The sequence below is a fragment of the Panthera uncia genome (genome assembly GCF_023721935.1).
Source record: "Panthera uncia isolate 11264 chromosome A3 unlocalized genomic scaffold, Puncia_PCG_1.0 HiC_scaffold_11, whole genome shotgun sequence".
In the NCBI taxonomy this organism is placed as follows: domain Eukaryota; kingdom Metazoa; phylum Chordata; class Mammalia; order Carnivora; family Felidae; genus Panthera; species Panthera uncia.
Genome location: NW_026057578.1, coordinates 70742333 through 70763774, shown reverse-complemented (window position 1 = coordinate 70763774; position 21442 = coordinate 70742333). Strand labels below are relative to the sequence as shown.

Below are 21442 nucleotides of genomic sequence, written 5' to 3'. Positions count from 1 at the left end.
TCATCTAATTGACCACATTAGGTTGTAAGTACATAGTGATCTCTTTGGTGGAGAGGTTACGTCCTTGGGTCTCCAGTGTCTGGCACCAGAGTGTTTCTAAAAGTAACATTTGCATACCCTTCAATCAGAAACTCAAGGGGTGGGGCCCAGGAATCTGCTTTTTTTTTTTTTTTTTTTTTTTTAAGTCCCCAGGTGATGCTTAAACTATTTCAAAAACCACTGTGCCATGAAACCTGACATTAGCCCAAGGAATATATTTTGAAGTGTTTGTGTCTTTTCTGTGTTGGACTTTGAGCAGAGAAATGTTTTTTTGTATGCATCAGTCAGAGCTAAAACAAATTTTAGTACTCTTGTAAAAAATCATGCGATCGCTCTACTCCATTAATTTCTTTCTGTTTCTGGGTGTGCATTTTTGTGTGCAGGGTTTTCTGCTCTGGGCCTCTTTTGCCCCATACCGCTCGCCTGTGAGTTGAGGCCCTGACTCCCTTCCCACAGAAGGGAGAGTCCCTTCTCTCTGAAGATGAACTCCACGGACCACCTTCAGGACGCTCCCAACACCACCTTGCTCCACATGCGTCACTCCCATGGAGGAAACAGCACCACACTACAGGAGGGCCTCCAGGACCTCATCCACACCGCCACCTTGGTAACCTGCACTTTTCTACTCGCAGTCATCTTCTGCCTGGGCTCTTATGGCAACTTCATTGTCTTCTTGTCCTTCTTTGACCCAGCTTTCAGGAAATTCAGAACCAACTTTGATTTCATGATCCTGAACCTGTCCTTCTGTGACCTCTTCATCTGTGGAGTGACAGCCCCCATGTTCACCTTTGTGTTGTTCTTCAGCTCAGCCAGTAGTATCCCAGATGCTTTCTGCTTCACCTTCCATCTCACCAGTTCAGGCTTCATAATCATGTCCCTCAAGACCGTGGCAGTGATTGCCCTGCACCGGCTCCGCATGGTGTTGGGGAAGCAGCCCAATCGCACAGCCTCCTTTCCCTGCACCCTGCTCCTCACTCTGCTTCTCTGGGCCACCAGTTTCACTCTTGCCACCTTGGGCACCCTGAAAACCAGCAAGTCCCACCTCTGCCTTCCCATGTCCAGTCTGATGGCCGGAGAAGGGAGAGCCATTTTGTCTCTGTATGTGATCGACTTCACCTGTTGTGTCGCTGTGGTATCTGTCTCTTATATCATGATCGCTCAGACGCTGCGGAAAAATGCCCAAGTCAGAAAGTGCCCCCCTGTGATCACAGTAGATGCTTCCAGACCACAGCCTTTCATGGGGGCCCCTGGAAAGGGGGGTGGAGATCCCATCCAGTGCACCGTGCCGGCTCTCTACAGGAACCAGAATTACAACAAACTGCAGCACGTTCAGACCCATGGATACACCAAGAGTCTTAACCAGATGCCAACTCCGGGGGCCAGCCGGCTCCAGCTGGTCTCTGCTGTCAATCTCTCCACGGCTAAGGATTCCAAAGCGGTGGTCACCTGTGTGATTATAGTGCTCTCCGTCCTTGTGTGCTGTCTTCCACTGGGGATTTCTTTAGTGCAGGTGGTCCTTTCCAGCAATGGGAGCTTCATCCTTTACCAGTTTGAACTCTTTGGATTTACCCTTATATTTTTCAAATCAGGATTAAACCCTTTTATATATTCTCGGAACAGCTCAGGGCTGAGGAGGAAAGTGCTCTGGTGCCTCCAGTATGTGGGCCTGGGTTTTTTCTGCTGCAAACAGAAGACTCGACTTCGAGCCATGGGAAAGGGGAACCTGGAAATCAACAGAAACAAATCCTCCCATCATGAAACAAACTCTGCCTACATGTTGTCTCCAAAGCCCCAGAAGAAATTTGTGGACCAGGCTTGTGGCCCAAGTCATTCGAAGGAAAGTGTGGTCAGTCCCAAGATCTCTGCTGGACACCAGCACTACGGTCAGAGCAGCTCCACCCCCATCAACACTCGGATTGAACCCTACTACAGCATTTACAACAGCAGCCCCTCCCAGGAGGAGAGCAGTCCGCATAACTTGCAGCCAGTAAACTCTTTTGGATTTGCTAGTTCATATATTGCCATGCACTATCACACCACTAATGACTTAATGCAAGAATATGACAGCACGTCGGCCAAGCAGATTCCAGTGCCCTCTGTTTAGGCTCGTGGAGGCTGGAGACTCTTGCAGAAACTGTTTTTGTTTCTGATACTATTTGATTTTTTCCCCCATTTCTGTGAGACCCGTGGTAGATGAAAACTTCAAGATCCAGCGGAACAGTTGGCAGTTCTGATTTTCTTCTGTCTGAAGTATCAGCATCTATTGATTTGCTTTGTGGTTTCTTGACCTTTTAAGATTTGATGTAAAAATTTATTATTTAAATTTTTTACCCTGACCTGCGCTCCAATCTTTTGTACTAAACGTTTAAATAGATGCCAGGAATGATCACGCTAATGTATTGAAGGAGAATGGACTGATTACGATCATTTGAGTCAGTGTTCGGGGCCTTCAAAGTATACCTGAGTTGGATTTTTTTTAAACAATATGAAGGTATGATCTTCACTGAGGCGAATTTTTTATTAATTGTACTGTAAATTTTGATTCTGTAATGTGTTGAAATGGGGAGCAATACACTTTTCTGGTAGCAGGCTTATTTGAATAAATAATACATTGTCAAAGCAGAAAATCAGAAATATATTATCTATAATTACCTTTACCCAAGACACACAGGCATTAAGTACTTTCCTTTCATAAGACAGTCAGCCAAGAATACAGTATTATGATTATTACCATTTCTTATTATAGACATTACTATTTTGTGTGAGTTGATTAGCTTTAAAGCTTTTTAAAAAGAAATCTGTTTTTGCTTGCTGAAAACGCCTTATTCTATTTTGGCATGATCTTACCCGAGAGCCCTTGGTGAAGAGGACCGACCTGTAGTGGAGGAATGTGATTTCTGGGTGCATGGACACTAACGGTGGTTATCTCAATCAGGGTGTGGTGATGTGGGAAGCAATCTGAACTGCCATTGTGTGTTAGAAGATCTTTATCATTGCTTAAGAAGCTGTAAGAATGACAATGGGAGTATTTCGTTTGACTCGTTCCTTCTCTGTAAGGATGGTTTGTTAACAACCTAACAGAGTATCCCAGGTTTGGAAATCTTTTTTTTTTTTTTTTTGTCCTTGTTTATGTATCACTATGATAGAAAAATTCTTAAGACAATCTGTTTTCAAACTAATCGTGTTATTTCTCTCCCATTAATCTTGGACATGGGCAGTAAAGGAAAACTAGATGAAGTATTTCTATACCTTATGCTAATTTTATTACATACCCCGTGATTCCTAGCATAACAACTGTAAATTCATATTTTTATGTAAAAACATTTTCATTATAGAGTTAGCATTTGAACTCGCTGCAGTTTTGGAACTATAGCTGCCAAACTCCAGACCAGCATCAAGATCCAAAACCTATCTTTAGAGGAAAATTGTTATAGTCAAGAACTGTTATTGCAGATTGGAAGGAACTTTGTTGTTTTGAAAGGTATCCAGTTTATAGCTCCCTCTCCAGGCCTTTCCCAAATACAAGATTCCTTGGGGAAGGGGGGTTGGGACACAGGACAGATGCTCATCTGGAACTCTGTGCAGCCTTGTCCAACACCTCTCGCCTTCCAGCACCCACCAGCCATTCTATTTCTGAGATCTGAGTATGAGATATGGGTTTTACTTTGTTTTTAAATTCGCCTTTTAGAACTTTGTCCTTCCCTTCCTTCTCTCCCTTTCTTCCTTTATTTTTGTTATTAGATTTTATAACAGAAGAGAAAATCTCTACTCTGTCACATTTTTTCTTGTTTGTAATTGAATGCTATTTTTGAAAATCACTATAACCTATTTCAGTTATGCTTTTATATGTTTAATACAACACTGTTTTCATTTATTAATATTCCCACAAGATTAAGTAATATACTAACCAGGTAATATATTACCCTTTTTAAAAAGCACTAAGAAATCCAATATCCTTTCCCAAGGTCATTTGAAGAATTGTGGAAAATTAGGAATGAGACTTTTGTCTTAATTTAGAACTGGGTATTTATTCCAATAAGCCAAACAGCTTTATAATTAATAACATTAATCAAGAAGACACTTCTTGATTAAGACTTTTTAAGGTATGTATCTCTTTTTTGGCTAGGCATTTCCAGTGTGATTCAATAAAAGATTTTTTAAAAGTAATTTCTACTTGTAAAATTTAAAATGTCAGGTTTTCTTGTGTGACCTTTGAGTTTGAGATGACCCATCTTTGGGAAGTAAAAGTTATAATAATATAAAGAAAAATAAGCATGTGCATATGAGGTGTTCTTTCTCTGTATGCTCATCAAGAAATTATTGATTTAACTTGCATGAAATACATGTTGGGCTAGATTCTTAGCCTTCTCCACATGTATCTTTGTATCTATGTGGAGATACAGAGATAAATAAAACTTATCTCTTCACAAGTTACATATATATATCTATTTATAAAAATATATATATATATATATATATATATATAACTTCTCTATAAGGGCTAACCTGAGAACTAAAAATAATGAGAACTCAGTTGAATGTGATTAATTATTAGCAGGGTATATTAATTAGTTCTCTTGATGCTTTACTGTGATGCAAAGTATGTGATGTATTTCAAACATTTTATAACTGTTCTGATGTTAACCTTTAGGCCAGATTTGTATTTCTGATGCTTTTAATGTTCTTTTAAAAAAATAATGTTTGGAAAATAAAAGTATTGAAAATCCTAACATTTCTGAACATCAGATTGCAGTACTATGACTTTCCTGTCCAATCATTTGAAAACTATCAGAGAAAAGTAGTGATGATTATTGCACAATGGATAACAATGTGTTAACCCTCAGCATTCTCTTCCTTAAGAGATGAAATACTTGTGGGTTTTTGTTTTTGTTTTTTTTAAGTCAGCTCTATGCCCAACCTTGGGCTGGAACCCCTACATGATCAAGAGTCAAGGTCAATAGTCGCATGCTCCCCTGACTGAGCTAGCCAGGCATCCTGAGTCCTCAGGATCTCTTTAATGGTTCCAGATAGTTCTCTGGCTCATGGTCAGTGCTGCATCTGTCAGGCAATGTTGACAGTCTCATCAAAAGTGGTATTTCCCCTGTACTTAATGTTTTTCTGCCTCTTTCTATCTCTTAGCAATTTCTTGAGGGCTTTGATAATCAGGCCAGAAGCAGAAGGTACCACTTCAATTTGGGCCTGTATGGTGTTGTTGTTGTTGTTTTGTTTGTTTGTTTTTTTATGGGAAGATCATGATTCCCAGGCATCCCTTGAAGTAGGTGGGTCACTTTAGGGGTGACTTTTACCCACTCAAAAATTTGTCTCGTCTCACATTAGCAGTGAAGATTCAGGCATCACCCCGAATCGTTATTTTTTTTTACTCATAAGTTTAAGGCATAGGGCCTGTCTGTTCTGAATGGTCAGTTTCACTGTAATCTTCAGACCCTTCCAATCACTCGTTCCCTTGATGATGTCAGCACCAACCATTTTTGGAGACAGACCCAGGGAGCCTGTCTTCTGGGCCAGGGCAGACATGGCAACAACTTCCCCACAAGGTATATGACTTGGTCTTGTTGGGGTCGAACTTAGGTGGCATGGTGAAGGTGGCTGGTGTTAGGTGAACCCAGATTCAGGATGACCTAAGACAGCTGCACCTTTGCCTCCTTCCAGCTGAAAGCCAAAAGCAAAAGTGCATTTCTTAGAATTGGTGGTATATATGGTGTGTATAAGCTAAAGGAAAACACAGTTATGGTCCCTTGATAAACGATTGAAGGACCCTTCTTTGAAATTAATATTGTGAGTAGTTTCTTGGTTAGCAACTCTACATCCAGGAGCAAAGCCCTCACAAGATCCCAGGTGATAATTCTTTTCTGAAGTGGGGAGGCAGCAGAAACGGAAGGGCACTGACAAAGAAATAGCAGCATGAAGTCCTGCAGAGTTAAGGCCCAGAACCCTTCTTAAACAGTTCAGTTTTAGGGTCCTAAAAATGAGCATCTGTAAACCTGTTCCCAGTTTCATTTTCTTTTTTTTTTTTTTTAAGTTTTATTTGTTTATTTAGAGAAAGAAAGAGTGAGCATGAGCAGGGGAGGAGCAGAGAGAGGGAGAGAGAGAGAGAGAATCCCATGCAAGAGAATCTGTGCTGACAGCACGGAGCGTGATGCAGGGCTCGAACTCACAAACAGTGAAATCATGACCTGAGCTGAAATCCAGAGTCGGACACTTCACCAAATGAGCCACCCAGGTGCCCCTCTATATTTTTCATTTTCAAGTTAGTCACACCTCATTTCGAAGATCATTACTTGAGGCAACAAATAACACTTCTTGGGTGCTGGCAGTCTTGGGTTCCTCTCCAGATCTGACTTGTTATTATAGCTCATTCTTAAGTAATAGTCTGTAATCTGGCCAGGCCAGGTTACGGAGTCTCCCCTTTCAAGGCCACCCTCTTCATTCACAGTTCAGGGGTAGCATACGTGACTCCCAGGGAGACATGCGTTTTCTCTCATATCCACTAAAAGCAGTTGTTTTTCTTTTCCATTAATGAAAGAAGCCAATGGTCCCTACAGAGACACTTGCTCCACTGCCCTCCTACTGGAGTTGAAGGAAGGCCAAGAGTTAGTGAAGATTCCAGGCCTATGGAATTGTAAGAGGGGCAGGCAGGCTGCCCGGAAAAGGCTCACCTCCCATCAGAGATCCAGGCTTTAGAGAGGCCAGGCCTGGACTGAGCTTACAACCCAAAACAGCAAGCCCCACCAGGACGTGGTGTAGAGAGGACTCTACTGAGGCAGGTATCTGCAGGATGAGCTTTGGTGGGCTCGTTCCAGCCGTACTGGCCCAAATATGATGAGATGCAGGATATCCCAAGTCACCTGTAGGAACGAAAATGATGGCCACTGAAGCCAGATGGGGTAATCTTTGAGAAGATGGAGAAGGGAAAGGAGGAGCAGAAAGATAGGGAAATAGCCCCATATTTCCTTCCCTGCCTCTAAAGATGGATCTGTAAACTGAGAAGCAGGTGCTGGCATAATTATGATGATTTCCCATCTTCTGGCTTTCAATATCATTTAAATGCTAATGACACTCAATTTTATATCTCTAGTCCTAACCTCTCCCTGAGCTGCATGCTGGTCTATCCAATTGCCTATTCAACATCTCCACTTGGATGTCTAATAGGCATCTCAAATTTTAACATGTGCAAAACTGAACTCTCAGTTCACACCTCCTCCTCACCAAACTTGTGTCTCCTGTTTTATTATCTCAGTAAATGGCATGGCATTTCCCCAATCGCACAGCTCTATTTGTTGTCCTTGACTCTCTCTTACATCACATCCAATCCATTGACAAATCCTGAACTATCTTGAAAATAAACTCTGATTCCAACTACTTCTTACCTCTTCATTCCCATCTCCTCTAGCCCATGTCTCCATCATTTCTCACCAGCCTCAGGACCATTTCCCAGCTTCGAGGCTCTCTCTTCTACAGTCTCCCCTTTATTTGTGACTAGGACACTTCTAAGATAAGCTATGTTTGCCACTCTCCTGATTAAAACCTTCCAGTGCCTTTCCGTCCCACGTAGAAGTCCTTGCCATGACCTATATGGCCCTGATGATCTGGCTCTTGGTTTTCTCTCTGTCACCATTTCCTTTGACTTATACCCTGCCTAATGTGCTTGGGCTACAACAGGCTTTCTGGATCTTTCTCACATGCCTCAATTTTGTTCTCATGTCAGGGCATTAATTTCCCTAGAAACGTTCCAGCCTGGAACCACCCTCCCCAATGGCCTTTCCCAGTTGTCATATTCAATACAGTTCTCACCCCATCACGGTCTATCCCTCTGCCCTATCTTACTCTTTTCATGATTCTTATCATTACTGTATTAGTCTGCTTGGGCTGCCATAACAAAATACTGCAGCCTGGGTGGCTTAAATAACAGAAATTTATTTTCTCACAGTTCTGGATGGAGGCTAGAAGTCCAAGGTGAACTAACAGCATTAGTTTCTGTGAGGCCTCTTTTCCTGGCTTCTCGTTGTGTCCTCACATGACCTCCTTTTTGTGCATACATGAGAAGAGAGGGGGTGGGGGAGAGGAGAAGGGAGAGAGTTGCAGATGGGGGGCTCTCAAGGTGTCTCCTCCTCTTGTGTGTACACCATTCCTATCAGATGAGGGCTCCACTCTTATGACCTCATTTTACCTTAATTACCTCCTTAAAAGCCTTATCTCCAATTAGAGCCACAATGAGGGTTAGAGCTTCAAACATGGATTTGAGGGGGAGGTGCAAAATTCAGTCCATACAGTTATGTATAATTGTTTGCTGGCCTTTCCCCCTCTAGACTAAAGCTCTGATATGATAGGGCGAAAGTTTTGTCTCTTTCGTTCAGTACCACATGCTAGTACCTATCAGTCCTTGGCCCTGATGAGCTTTCAGTGCATCACTGAAGAAATGAATGAATCAAATAATAAATGATTGAAAGGCTGAAGCCTGGAAGTGATATCAACCCAAATCTCTCTCTGACTGGCTTAGTTTGCCCATGTTTGTTGTTATTTTTGTATCTGTCTCTACATTCCCAGGATGATTATCAGCAGGACTCTAATGAAAGGGGGACATGGGTCTTGATTTAGGACTACAAGACCTTATTTCTGATAGTTTTCTCAGGCAACCAGCTCCAAGGGCATCTTTTCCCAGGGGACCACCCCGGCTGCCCATGAGCTGCCAGACAACCTGCCTTCATTCTCATGGGAATTCTTGGGCCCATTATGCAACCCAAGGACACTGAAGATGAAAGGAAACTCTTCAGCAACCACAGAGAAGTTAAAGGAGAAAAGAAGTAATTCATTCTTGGAGGGATAGAAGGGAGACTACCAATCACTTTAAAGTATAGAACATTTTGGAAAAAAGGTCCAGATTTAGTGAAACTCTGTTTTCCATAAGACATAGTTAACAGGCAGTGTCTCGGTCCAATGCCTTGGAGAATAATTTCACCAAAGTAGAAATATCACTTCATCGCTTATGGACAAATAGTGAATCTTCCCTCCTCTACTCCAATAAACAGATAATTCTGCTTCTTTATAAATGCGCTTAGCTGGTGCCAAGATAAGCTCAATGTGTTTCTCTATGTGCCATATATGTGAATGTTGGCCCTTTTGACACTTTCTGGAACCTCCAGCTGCTTGCAGCATGCTGATGAGTGGGAAATCTTTCGTCCGACTCCCAGTGTGGGAATCTTGATTTTCATGCAAAGCCCAAGGTTTTGCAAAATGCAGCTTGTTCAGATGCCAGGGAGACCTTAAGAAGTGGAACAACTTACAAAGAGTGCTTTTATGCCTGTCTTCTGGGGCTGAGGCACTAGGATGAGTTTCATAACCTGGGGAAATGCTGAAGGTTCAACACATTTCCTGCCTGACATTAGCAAGAGTTATGAAAGCTTCTTGCTCATTTGTTTGGCTTTAGCAACAAAATATAAGAAACGTAGGAACTGATTTCATTAATATTACACTGAGGAAAGATATGGCTGGGCACTGTGTTCTTCACAGAGAATCATAATATTAGACACTTTCTTTGAGGAATTAAGAGTACCTCAGAACTGGAATATTTTCCATTCATGGAGTTGGAGGTGGAAATTCGATCCTTTTCTTGACCTGAGAGAGATCAGGGGCTTTGCTTCAATCACTGCCCCCAAATGGGGGAAACAGAACAGAGACACAGACACTGTCTTCTTGTGAGGGAGAAGCAAGGAAAAAAAAAATCCGTTAAATTTTGTGGTGCAGAATTTGAGTAAGAAAGAATACAAATGGGACAAGTCATTAATTAATTCTCCCTTTTCGTTCCCAACTATTATAAAATTGAGGAAAATACTGTTGTTCTCAAAGCATCAAACACTCAAAAATAACATGTAGGAAACTCCTCAGAATTGTAGTTGGGGAAGCTTTCATGAGGTGTGGTAAGAGAGGATGAGGGTTCATTCACTCATTCATTCAGCAAATATTGAGTGTCATTGTTAGGCAAGGTCTGAGTAGAAAGGTCTGAGAAAGAACATAAGATAAATTCTTTACCAATAAGTAAAAGATGAAGGAATTTTTTTTTATCATTTACATAAAAATACAATCTGGTTCTAGATAAATTGCCCATGCAGTTGTTTACCACCATCAAATGCTTATCGGAGAAGGGAAAGTTTGATGGCATTTAACCAAGACAGAATTCCCAAGGTGACATTTTAATCTTGCTAGTGAGTTTTCATTTGCCAGATTGTGGGTTGTGTTATTTTTAAGAGAAGTTAGTGGTGTTCCATGATAAAAATATACTGTAGGGGCACCTGGGTGGCTCAGTCAGTTGAGTGTCCGACTTTGGCTCAGGTCATGATCTCACAGTTCGTGGGTTCGTGCCCTGCATCGGGCTCTGCGCTGACAGCTCAGAGCCTAGAGCCTGCTTCAGATTCTGAGTCTCCCTCTCTCTCTGTCCCTCCCCCTCTCGTGCTCTGTCTCTCTCAAAAATAAACTTAAAATAAAATAAAAATAAAATACACTGTATGGGGGAAAATAAGTATCATACATTTACAAGACAAGGTCAGTCATTTCAGTCAGCATTTTGCTGAGCCCTTTGATGTGTTCCTTCAGGTGGAAGGTGATGGCACAGAGTGGTTCATGGGGCAAAAGATGGTTCTGCGAATAGAAAGTGCTATAGCACATTATTTACAAAACAGGGACTGCACCATCTGAATTGATTCCAAAGCTGGTTGAGCCATATGCGGTTTTAGTTCCACTTTTTGTGCCTCATCTTCCTAAACTGTGAGTTAAAGATAGTAAACATAACCTCATGGGGTTGTGATCACAAGGTATCTGAACTGTTTAGCATAGTGCCAGCATGTAATCAATGTGGGGTAATGGCAGCTATCATTTTTATTATTATTTTAAAAAATTGTTTTTAATGTTTATTTATGAGACAGAGAGAGACAGAGCATGAGTGGGGGAAGGGCAGAGAGAGAGGGGGAGACACAGAATCCAAAGTGGGCACCAGGCTCTGAGCTGTTAGCACAGAGTCTGATGCGGGGCTCGAACTCATGGACTATGAGATCATAACCTGAGCCGAAGTCAGTCGCTCAACCAACTGAGCCACCAGATGCCCCATTTTTATTATTAAAATATCATTTGAGATTCTAGGAATAATGACTCAAGTTTGTACACAACTGGCTTTGTGGGGATGGCAAAACACTTTCTTGGAAGTAGTTGATGAAAAGCTTTTCCAACAAATGATTTCTGTCACTATGGGTTAAGAACACTAAAAACTATAAATATGGAAAACGAATTCAGAGGAAAGACGACTCCTGATTTCCTTGACCAGCTATTAACATTTCTAATCTTTGGATAATACTTAGAGCTCTGTTAGAATTCTTAAATGAATGAATTAGGTTTTAGTGCTGTTAAGAACCACTGTTGACTAATTTGCATAGTATTTTATTAAGGACACAGAAGCTATTAAAAGTAAGTTCACTGTTTCTGGCTATATTTTGAATGAGTTTACAGAGTAGAGCAGATTTGACTAATTGGGTTTTAACCCCTAAGTTGCCGGACTTTTGAGGAAGTTTGAAAAAAAAATTATTTTTTTGGTGGTAGAGCACTTTTGTTTTTTAATTGAAATATACTTGACACCGAATGGGGCGTGGGTTTCAGGTGTACAGTATAATGATTTGACAACTCTGTACATCATGCAATGCTCACAAGTCTGGCTACCGTCACCATACAACGCTATTACACCATTGACTATATTCCCTTCCTATATATTGGCTGTTCCTTTCATCTGGGTGACTTATTCTATAGCTGGACTCCTGTACCTATCAGTCCCCTGAGAGCTTGACTTTTAATATTATATATTTACAACATCAAAATTATGTTTATGCCTGAGGAAAATATTTTTTTTCTGCATTTTTTCTTGAACCCAAGGCAAAGCATAATGTAGTCTGTTGAAAAATACTGGAAAGCAATTTAATAGAGTTGAAATATATAATGTTGTACGTGATTAGACATGAGATGTTTAGCATTATTTTACAGTCTCATAAATGCCTTCCATAGTGAAGATGGTTACCATTTCCATAAGTTCTGCTAGATGTACTTGCTTTCGGTGAACACTTTTGTTTCAAATGTAAAAAATACTAAAATGCCTAAACGTTTACAAATGAGCATGGGCACAAAACACTATAAGCCCTATATTCCCTTTGTTAATAATTTTGCCTTTCTTCTTTTTATTTTCAAAGTGTTGAGATTGTCAGGAGGGCTTTTATTTTCTCTAAGTGTTGAAAGAGTGGAATTGCAGTAGTCTTCATACTGTACTTTCTTCTCATTGCCAGTGAGGGAAGCATGCTCATTCTTCCTGATCATTCCAAAAAAGCATTAAAAAAAAAAACTGTGTTGTTTCTAATAGAGAAATCTTGTGAGATACCAGGACCACAGTGATTGGGGCCATGACAGGTGAAAGTCACCTGCTAACCTCTCCCCTTAATTCTGGTTGGTTATATACCTGATAGTGTGTGGTCTTCTTTTTTTTAAGTAGGTTCCATGCCCAATGTGGGGCTTGAACTCACTCTTCCTTCCTCTTTTTCCTTCTCCTTTCTCCTCCTCCTCCTCCTTCTTTTGTTCTCCTCCTTCTCCTTCCTTTTCTCCTTCTCCTTCTCCTCCTTCTTCTCCTTCTCCTCTTCCTCTTTAAAATTTTTAAAAAATGTTTATTTATTTTTGAGAGAGAGAGAGGGGAGGGGAGGGGCAGAGAGAGAGGGAGACACAGAATCAGAAGCAGGCTCCAGGCTCTGAGCTGTCAGCACAAAGCCCGATGTGGGGCTCGAACCCACAAACTGTGAGATCATGACCTGAGTGGAAGTCAACCACCCACCAGACTCCCAGTTACCCAGGCACCCCTCCTCCTTCCTCTTTTCCTTCTCCTCCTTCTTTTCCTCCTCCTTCTCTTTTTTTTTAATGTGTGGTCTTGATGCTAATTTTAAAGTGACAATTCCATTTTCTGAAAGGTGATGGAGGGATTTAGTTAATCTACAAAGTTATATATGGTGAAAGTAAATAATGATGGTATCTCCATCATCTCCTTCACATATGTAACGCCTCCTCTTCCACCTGTGACGTTTTGTGTTTTATTGAACAAAACCTGACTTATGAATGACTATGTATACTAGTTTATTTGATCCACCCATAAAATATTAAATAAAAATAAAAGCTTGGGGTGCCTGGGTGGCTCAGTTGTTTGAGCGTCCCACTCTTGATTTCAGCTCAGGTCATGGTCTTGTGATTGTGGGATCGAGCCCGATGATGGGCTCTGTGCTGAGTGCTGAGCCTTCTTGGGATTCTCTCTCTGCCCTTCTTCCACTTGTGCTTTCTGTCTCTCTCAAAATAAACTTAAAAAAACAATAAAAACTCAATTCCTTTTTACAGATGAAAATTTTAGAGAATTTCTAGTATTTTTTCCCCATAATGCATTGGATCATTTTGCCTGCCTGTACAACCTACTTTAAAACCACTGGCATATGAAACAAAGCCTGCGTTAGGTCATGTAGTTGAGCATGGTTTCTCTACTACCCCTGCCAAGCAACTGAAAAAAAATGTAAGTCATGTCACCATGGCAACATATTTTGAAAACTTTTACTTCAACAACTCCTTATAACATATAACATCCATATACATGATGGTTTATTTCTTTCTTCAAGTGGAAATGCAAGCACTGGTAAATAAAATCACTCAACACTAGGAAGGGAATATAAAATCAGATCCTAATGGCACCTGGGTGACTCAGGTTTTTTTTTTTTTTTAAGAAAGATTTATTTATTTTGAGAGAGAGAATGTGCGTACATGGAGGAGAAGCAAAGAGAGAAGGAGAGAATCTCAAAAGCGGGCTCTGCACTGACAGAGATTCTGAAATCAAGAATCAGATGCTCAACCCACTGAGCCACCCAGGCCCCCACGACCCACTGTTGATTTGGGCTTAGGTCATGATCTCATGGTTCATGAGGCTGAGCCCCGCTTTGGGCTCCATATAGAATTAAAACATTAAAATCAGATCCTAGGAAAGCTGATATTTTCATTTGCAACTGTGATTGCATATCCTATTTATTCAAAATTTATGTATTGATTTTCATTCTCCTAAAAGGTAATTTGGCCCGATTATGTACTAGGAAGTTTAAGAATTGTCAGAAATCAGGTAAAGCCTTTGTATATCAGACTGAGTGAAAAGCTTACTATTCAGGTAACTGAAATAATTTCTTGCCCTTTGTTGTTAAGTCCCTTTTATCAAGGACATGAAGATACAAAGTAGAGCTGGGCTATAGGCCCCATCTAGTGGTGACTCGAAGAAAAGCAAGTAAAGCTAAAAAAAGAAAGGAAAGTCCTGTATTCTTGTAAAGATGAGCTACTAGTTATTTCCCTGAAACCCTAATTAGGAGGGTTAGAATGTGTGAAACTGTTAAAGGTGAAGTTCCTAAGTCGGTGATTTTCACTGGAGAATATATTTAAAATCAAGTGGATCACTCAGGAAGCATATTTGAAGCGCAGATTATGCTCTGCTCTAAAGGATCTGATTTAGTAGGTGTGGAATAGCATCCACCTTACTAGATTTCTCCAAGTACAATAGGCATACCGTAGCTGAGCCCTTTCTCCTACCTATTAGGAACTCAGCTGCTTCTGCAGAAGAATGGCAGAGGAGGAAGCAGACTTTAGAGATCAAATGAGATTTCATATAAGGGACCCAAGATTTAGAAGGAATATGGAGAGCTGGCCTAGCCCTTCCTAAACAGGTTGAAGCTGTTAGCCCGGACAGAAAGCCAACTTACTTAAAAAAAAACATTTTATTTTGAAAAAATTACAACTTCTATTTTTAAGAATCTTCTTCAGTAAACTATCCAATACAGTTTTTTAGATCTCCCCCCCCCCCCCACCCATTCCCCTTTTTAAGAGAAGAGTTTGGCCTAAATATTCTGTGTCTTCTGGCACTCAACCTTTCACAACCCTCACGCCCTCCCTCCTATACCTATTATCCAAATGTGGGTAATTCTATTTGTCTTAATTCATTGATGTAAGAAGTACGATTCTAATTTACTAAAGAAATAGATTTTGACGGCTGTGGTCTCTGATCTTATTCTATTAATAGGAGACAAGAGTGATATTAGGAAATAAATGAACTCTTACTGGGAACCTGGTGTCTAGTACTGGGCCCGGGGTTTTACATACAGTAAAATGAATGCACTCTGCAACCCCCTCTGGAAGGACGCAGTCTCTCTACCAAAGAGGAAGTGAGTCTCAAAGAGGTTAACTGATTGGTGCAGGATCACATAGCTAGTAAGCTAGAGAGTATGTGGACTTCAGTTTGAGTGCAAAGTGTGTGCTTTTTCTCTATGTGTGCTGCTTCATGTGAAAATCTACAAACAGCCCTGCAATAATCAATTGCATTAACCGTTTCTCAAATTAAAATATCTTTCTCCAGAACTACTGAAAAGGAGGAAAAGTATTTTATAGCTACTTTTCTTTCCTTATTTAGATATGTACATCCAAAATACAATAAGATAATGTGTGCAACATGGGGATGGAGAAAATAGAGGAAATGAGTAATCTGCCATTGACTACATGACAACACTGCTTGGGAACATTTTATTCACTTTAAAATAAATATTATGCTGTGAAACTGTCCAGAACTAAAATTTGTAGTATACAGTAGGCAAATACAAAGGATGGCCAGCACAGTGCGTTTTGTTGGGAGTAAACCATTCTAAGTCAAAAGAGAAGGATCTCTGACTGTCTATACCAGGTACACACCTTGGGGGGAAAAGAAACAGATAAAAGTTCCGAGAGCAACAATCTATTACAAATAAGAGTTTCTTGAGATTAACAGAGATGAAGAAAACTTAAATGTTGTGAGGCTCTACTATGTGCCCAGTTTCTAGTCTAACACCTGGTAGTTGCTAAATAAAAATTTGTGGAAAGGATTTCAGGCACTAGAATTTACATATTTTACATGGTCTCCCATTTAAACAACGTACTATCAATTTCTTTCTTCATTATCTTTAGTTCATTAACTAGTTATATATACTATAATTTACATAATAAATCTATTATTTAAAAACTTTCAATAGGCACAACAATTATGACATTTCATTAGGCTGGACTCTAAACTGCTTGGATGAGATTTATTTTGGAATCACATTATCCAAGCAAAAAACACAATCGGATCATAAGACATGACAAAAATGAAAGAAATGAGACAACTATCTGCCTTAAGAAGTTTATCCATAACCTCTTATATACACATTTATATTCACAAAGTGGTTGAGAGTCCTTTTATATGATCCTTTAGATGAGATCCAATGGCTGAGAACTCTATAATGAGACACATACATGGTCAGACAGAAATCATCATGACTGTCAATGATCTTTCTCCAAACTTTATTATCCTTTAGTTGGGGAGAGAAAGAAGTCCATTTTCATCTGCTGTATCTAAGATTTTACAGATCACTGGAGATTCAACCTAAAGAACAAAAATAAGAAAACCATTAAAAAGTTGTTTAACTGAATACTTACTTTATTCGGTAGTCTTTTGCTATGTGAATCCATGTATATAAAGGTGTTAAATGTATATTCACAGAAGTATAATATTTTTCTAAAATTGATTAATAATATCAACCCATAAATACACAAAGCTCAATGAACTCTGACTAGGAAGAATACACAGAAAGCTAGTTAGGCATCACATAACCAAAGGTAGGACCATAAAACTTCTAGAAAGAAATACAGCATAATATTTTCATGACTTTTGGGTGGCAATGTTTTCTCAGAACAAAATAAAGCATTTGCCATAAAAGAAAAAGTGGATAAAATAAACTTTATCAAATAAACCAACTTCTGCTCATCAAAAGACATTAAGAAAATAAACAGGCAAGCCACAGATTGAGGAAAAGAATGTGCACTATAAACAAAGACCTCATACCCAGAATATATTTGAACTCCTAGAAAAAAGAAGATAAACAATAACAATAAAAATGGGTAAAAGACAGACAGATGACAGACTCTCCTTGACCAAACTAAGGTTAGGCTCCCCCAGTCCCTTTTCGTAGGCTTCTTTTTGTACTTGTGCCCTGTCTTGGGCCTGCTGAGTCCAGCTGTAGTAAGAATCAGTGTGGAGAGAACCCCACACTCTCAACATCTAATCATCCTCCGTATCTGATCAAATTCTTAGTCTCTCACATCTGATGGCTGGTCATCCTGGCCTATCTTCAGCAATAATCCTATCAAGTCAGTTTATGTTGATCTCTCCTCTTAGTAATTTTCCATCCATTGAAACTCCTCTTCTCCACGTTCTGGTTGGCTGTATATCCTGAGCTGTCTTTGCTGTAAGTGGAGTTAAGCTGGATCTCTCTTCCCTACTATAGTCTTGACACTTACTGCCAATAGTCCTGAATGAAGACTGTTTGCGTAAGTGTCAGAATTTTTCTTTAAAAAGACTTGGCTAGACATTTCACAAAAGATCACATGAAAAGGTGCTTGCCACCATTTTCCATATGGGAAATGCATATTAAAATGACTAAAATGGCTAAATATAAAAGAGATTGAAAATACCAAATGTTTTTGTTTTTTGCATGTAGCTTTTTTTGGGAGGGGTATTTTTATTTAATTTATTTTTTAAATTTACACCCAAGTTAGTTAGCATATAGTGCAACAATAATTTCAGGAGTAGATTCCTTAATGCCCCTTACCCATTTAGCCACGCCCCCTCCCACAACCCCTCCAGGAACTCTCTATTTGTTCTCCATATTTAAGAGTCTCTTATGTTTTGTCCTCCTCCCTGTTTTTATATTATTTTTGCTTCTCTTCCCTTATGTTCACCTGTTTTGTATCTTAAAGTCCTCATAGGAGTGAAGTCATATGATATTTGTCTTTCTCTAATTTCGCTTAGAATAATACCCTCTTAGTTCCATCCACGTAGTTGCAAATGACAAGATTTCATTGATTGCTGAGTAATACTCCATTGTGTGTGTGTGTGTGTGTGTGTGTGTGTGTGTATACCACATCTTCTTTATATATATATATATGTATATATATATCACCTCTTCTTTATCCGTTCATCCATCGATGGACATTTGGGCTCTTTCCATACTTTGGCTATTGTCGATAGCGCTGCTATAAATAGTGGGGTGCATGTGCCCCTTCAAAACAGCACACCTGTATCCCTTGGATAAATACCTAGTAGTGCAAGGACTGGGTCGTAGGGTAGTTCTATTTTTACCAAATGTTGATAAGGATGTGGAGCAGCTGGATTCTCACACACTACTGGTATGAGTGTAAAACGGTACAGCCATTTGGACAGCTATTCGGTAAAAGTTAAACATACATCTAATCTATGATTCAGCAATTCCACTCCTAGGTACTTACCCAAAAGAAATGAAAATACAGGATTACAAAGCAACTTGTAAAACAATGTTCCTAGCAGCTTATTTACATGATAAAAAATGAGAACCAACCCAAATGTCTTTATAGAAGAATGGATCAGCAAATGTGATTTACTTATACAACTGACTACTATTCAGTAACAAAAAGAGAATGAAGTATTGAGTGACACGGGTGAGTCTGAAAAACAAGCCAAGTCAAAGAGGGCAGGCATAAAAAACTATATACTATATGGTCCCATTCGTAGGGAATAAAAAACCAGGCAAAACTGCCCTAGAGTGTGAGAAATCAGAAAGGGGTATCTGTGGGGGTTGAGGGGTATTAACATAAAAGGGCTATAAAATTTTTTTCTGCAGTGATAAGATACCTTGTTTGGGGTGATAATTATATAGGTATATAAAATTATCAAAATGTATCAAACTCAGCACTTAAGATCTTTGCATTTTATTTTATGTAAATTGCACCTTAATAAAAAAGATTTTAGGTTTTACAGAGATAGCATGGGGATTATATTAAATTTTGGACATCACTAAAGGTCCTTTCTAGACTTAATGCTAAAAATCGAAACATGTTCCCAAACTGAATTCCTGAGTATTATTTTTTTACTTACCCCAAGGATATACTGACAGGAGTGAGGCTCTAGCATATATACAGTAACAGCATGAGGAGAATCTGATTCTTTACACCTAAAACAGAGAGTACTTTAAAGTACTGGCCCAAACCATACAAAAGTATTTTTGTTTTCCTCTTAAGCTATAAAAAACTTATCTCCTGTATAATTTAATATAATACTGATATCATTTAACAATCATAACTTACAAATAAATAATTATATTAAAATAATTTTTATATTTTATTTTTAAAAATGATTTTAAGTTTATTTGTTTTGAGAGAGGGAGAGAGAGTGCATGCATGCACGCAAGCGGGGTAAGGGCAGTGAGAGAAGATGAGAGAATCCCAAGCAGGCTCCTCACCATCAGCCACACGGGGCTTGAAGCCACGAACCATGAGATCATGACTTGAGCCAAAATCAAGAGATGGACACTCAACTGACTGAGCCATCTTTTTCTTTCTCTATCTTTTAAAGTTTCTTTCTCTCCTTCTCTCTCTCTTAAGTAATCTCTATACCCAGTGTGGAGCTCGGACTCACAACGCCAAGGTCAAGAGAGTGGCATGTTCTTTTGACTGAGCCAGCCAGGCACCTTAATTAATATTTTAGAATAAAGTAATAATTTTTTAAACATGTTTACTTAGTTTTGAGAGAGAGAGAGAGAGAGGCAGAGTGTGAGCCAGGGAAGGGCACAGAGATTGGGAGACACAGAATCCAAAGCGGGCTCCAGGCTCTGAGCTGTCAGCACAGAGCACAGTTTGGGGCTCGAACTCAAACCACAAGATCATGACCTGAACCGAAGTCGGATGCTCAACCGACTGAGCCACCCAGGCGCCCCAGAATAAAGCATTATTTTCATATTACATTAATCCATATTATTATGCAGAAATATAATTGTGTTTATTCACAATTATATTTCCTATTTATATAGACTTTTGCACACTGGATACAGATTAAAGAGAAAAGCATAAAGCACAAGTTGATGGTCCAACTTACTTTAGTTTTACAGTCACCTGTCTTGGTTTGTCAGTTATATCACAAATATCTCCATTCCCATAAAAATGTGACACCATCCTAAATCAGAGAAACATACAAGTTCATTCATTCAGAGTAAGTGTCATGTGGGCTGGTGGTGATGAGAAGATGGTTAGGGGGATCAGTTTTGCATTAGTTATAAAATATTTTTAGGGTCATGTCACAGAGAAAATGTTTCAGATTCTGTAAGGAGACTATAAAACTGAGATATTTCAGAGTGATTTACCTGATAAGAGTAATCTTCAATTTGCATATTATCTACCTGTATACAAACAGTTAAGGTTAAATTGCTTTTTAAAAAGTCTTTTTGAAGTTAACCATTTCCTCAGCCCTGTATATTGTTTACTTTGTGGAACAATTTTCTCTCCTTCCCATCCTTCAGCACTTTTTGGTCAGCCCCAAAAGTCAGCACATTCTGTTTTTTTCTTTTTCATTGTTTATTTATTTTTGAGAGAGAGAGCAAGCAAGAGAGGGGCAGAGAGAGAGGGAGACAGAGGCTCTGAAGCGGGCACTGTACCATCAGCACAGAGCCTGATGTGGTACTGGAACCCACACACTGAGATCATGACCTGAGCTGAAGCCGGACGCTTAACTGACTGAGCTATCCAGACACCCCAAACTTTTTTTTTTTTTTTTTAAGATTTTATTTTTAAGTAATCTCTATACCCAATGTGTGGCTCAAACTCACAACCCCAAGATCAAGAGTCTTGTGCTCCACCAGCTAAGCCATCCAGGTGCCCCAAAGTCAGCACATTCTAAAAATAGTCTCTCAATACCATGTTGCTAGGACGGACAAACTTAATGCCCAATAAAGAGAAAAGAATGGATAATTTAAAACTTGCCAGGCAAGAGACTACAAGGAAAACTTAAGCTTAGCTATTCTTGAGAAATAAGAGATTAATTTATTTCTGCTATAACAAGATATACCTATATAACTCAGAGAAGATGTGAGGTAGTTTTGTAAAAAGCCACTGTTTATTTTCAACCATAACCTCACAAAGGTAAAGTAACAAAGGAACATGCTAGCAGATATTTATTTTTTATTTATTTTTATTTATTTTGAGAGAAAGAGAGCACATGTGAGTGGGGAAGGAGCAGACAGAAGGAGAGAATCCCAAGCAGGCTCTGTTGGTGGGGGGAGGGAGGGAGCCTGAAGTGGGGCTCAAACTCATGAGCCTGTGAGATCATGACCTGAGCTGAAACTAAGAGACATTTAACCAACTGAAGCATCCAGGTGCCCCTGGAGTATATTTAAGTACAATTAACTAACTTAAAGAGGTAAATTATACATTAAAAAGGGAAATGCTTTATAACAACAGTCTGAGACTTAATATGTGGAAT

The 21442-nt window shown here is 39.5% G+C and overlaps 2 protein-coding genes and 1 non-coding gene across 3 annotated transcripts in view; 1 reads left to right on the top strand and 2 right to left on the bottom strand.

The window, feature by feature from the left end:
* The first annotated feature begins 298 nt into the window (after positions 1-298).
* On the top strand, positions 299-4505 carry GPR75 (G protein-coupled receptor 75). Its single transcript, XM_049651471.1, has one exon. The coding sequence runs from the start codon at positions 521-523 to the stop codon at positions 2141-2143; it is 1623 nt and encodes a 540-aa protein (XP_049507428.1). The 5' UTR covers positions 299-520; the 3' UTR covers positions 2144-4505.
* Positions 4506-5281: 776 nt separating this feature from the next.
* On the bottom strand, positions 5282-5437 carry LOC125937213 (U12 minor spliceosomal RNA). The gene has a single exon (XR_007462302.1). It is a non-coding gene; the product is annotated as a U12 minor spliceosomal RNA (small nuclear RNA).
* A 10210-nt stretch (positions 5438-15647) lies between these two features.
* The window catches only part of ERLEC1 (endoplasmic reticulum lectin 1), a 31450-nt gene continuing 25655 nt past the window's right edge, over positions 15648-21442 (bottom strand). Inside the window, exons 12-14 of the mRNA XM_049651468.1 lie at positions 20063-20140; positions 19067-19142; positions 15648-16540 (exon numbers count right to left, since the gene is read on the bottom strand). Coding sequence (XP_049507425.1) covers positions 16469-16540; positions 19067-19142; positions 20063-20140 — 226 coding nt within the window. The 3' untranslated portion in view covers positions 15648-16468. The remainder of the gene's footprint in view (positions 16541-19066; positions 19143-20062; positions 20141-21442) is intronic.

Coding starts and splice junctions, on each gene's coding strand:
- GPR75 (XM_049651471.1), top strand. CDS start 521: ATGAACTCCACGGACCACCTTCAGGACGCTCCCAACACCACCTTGCTC.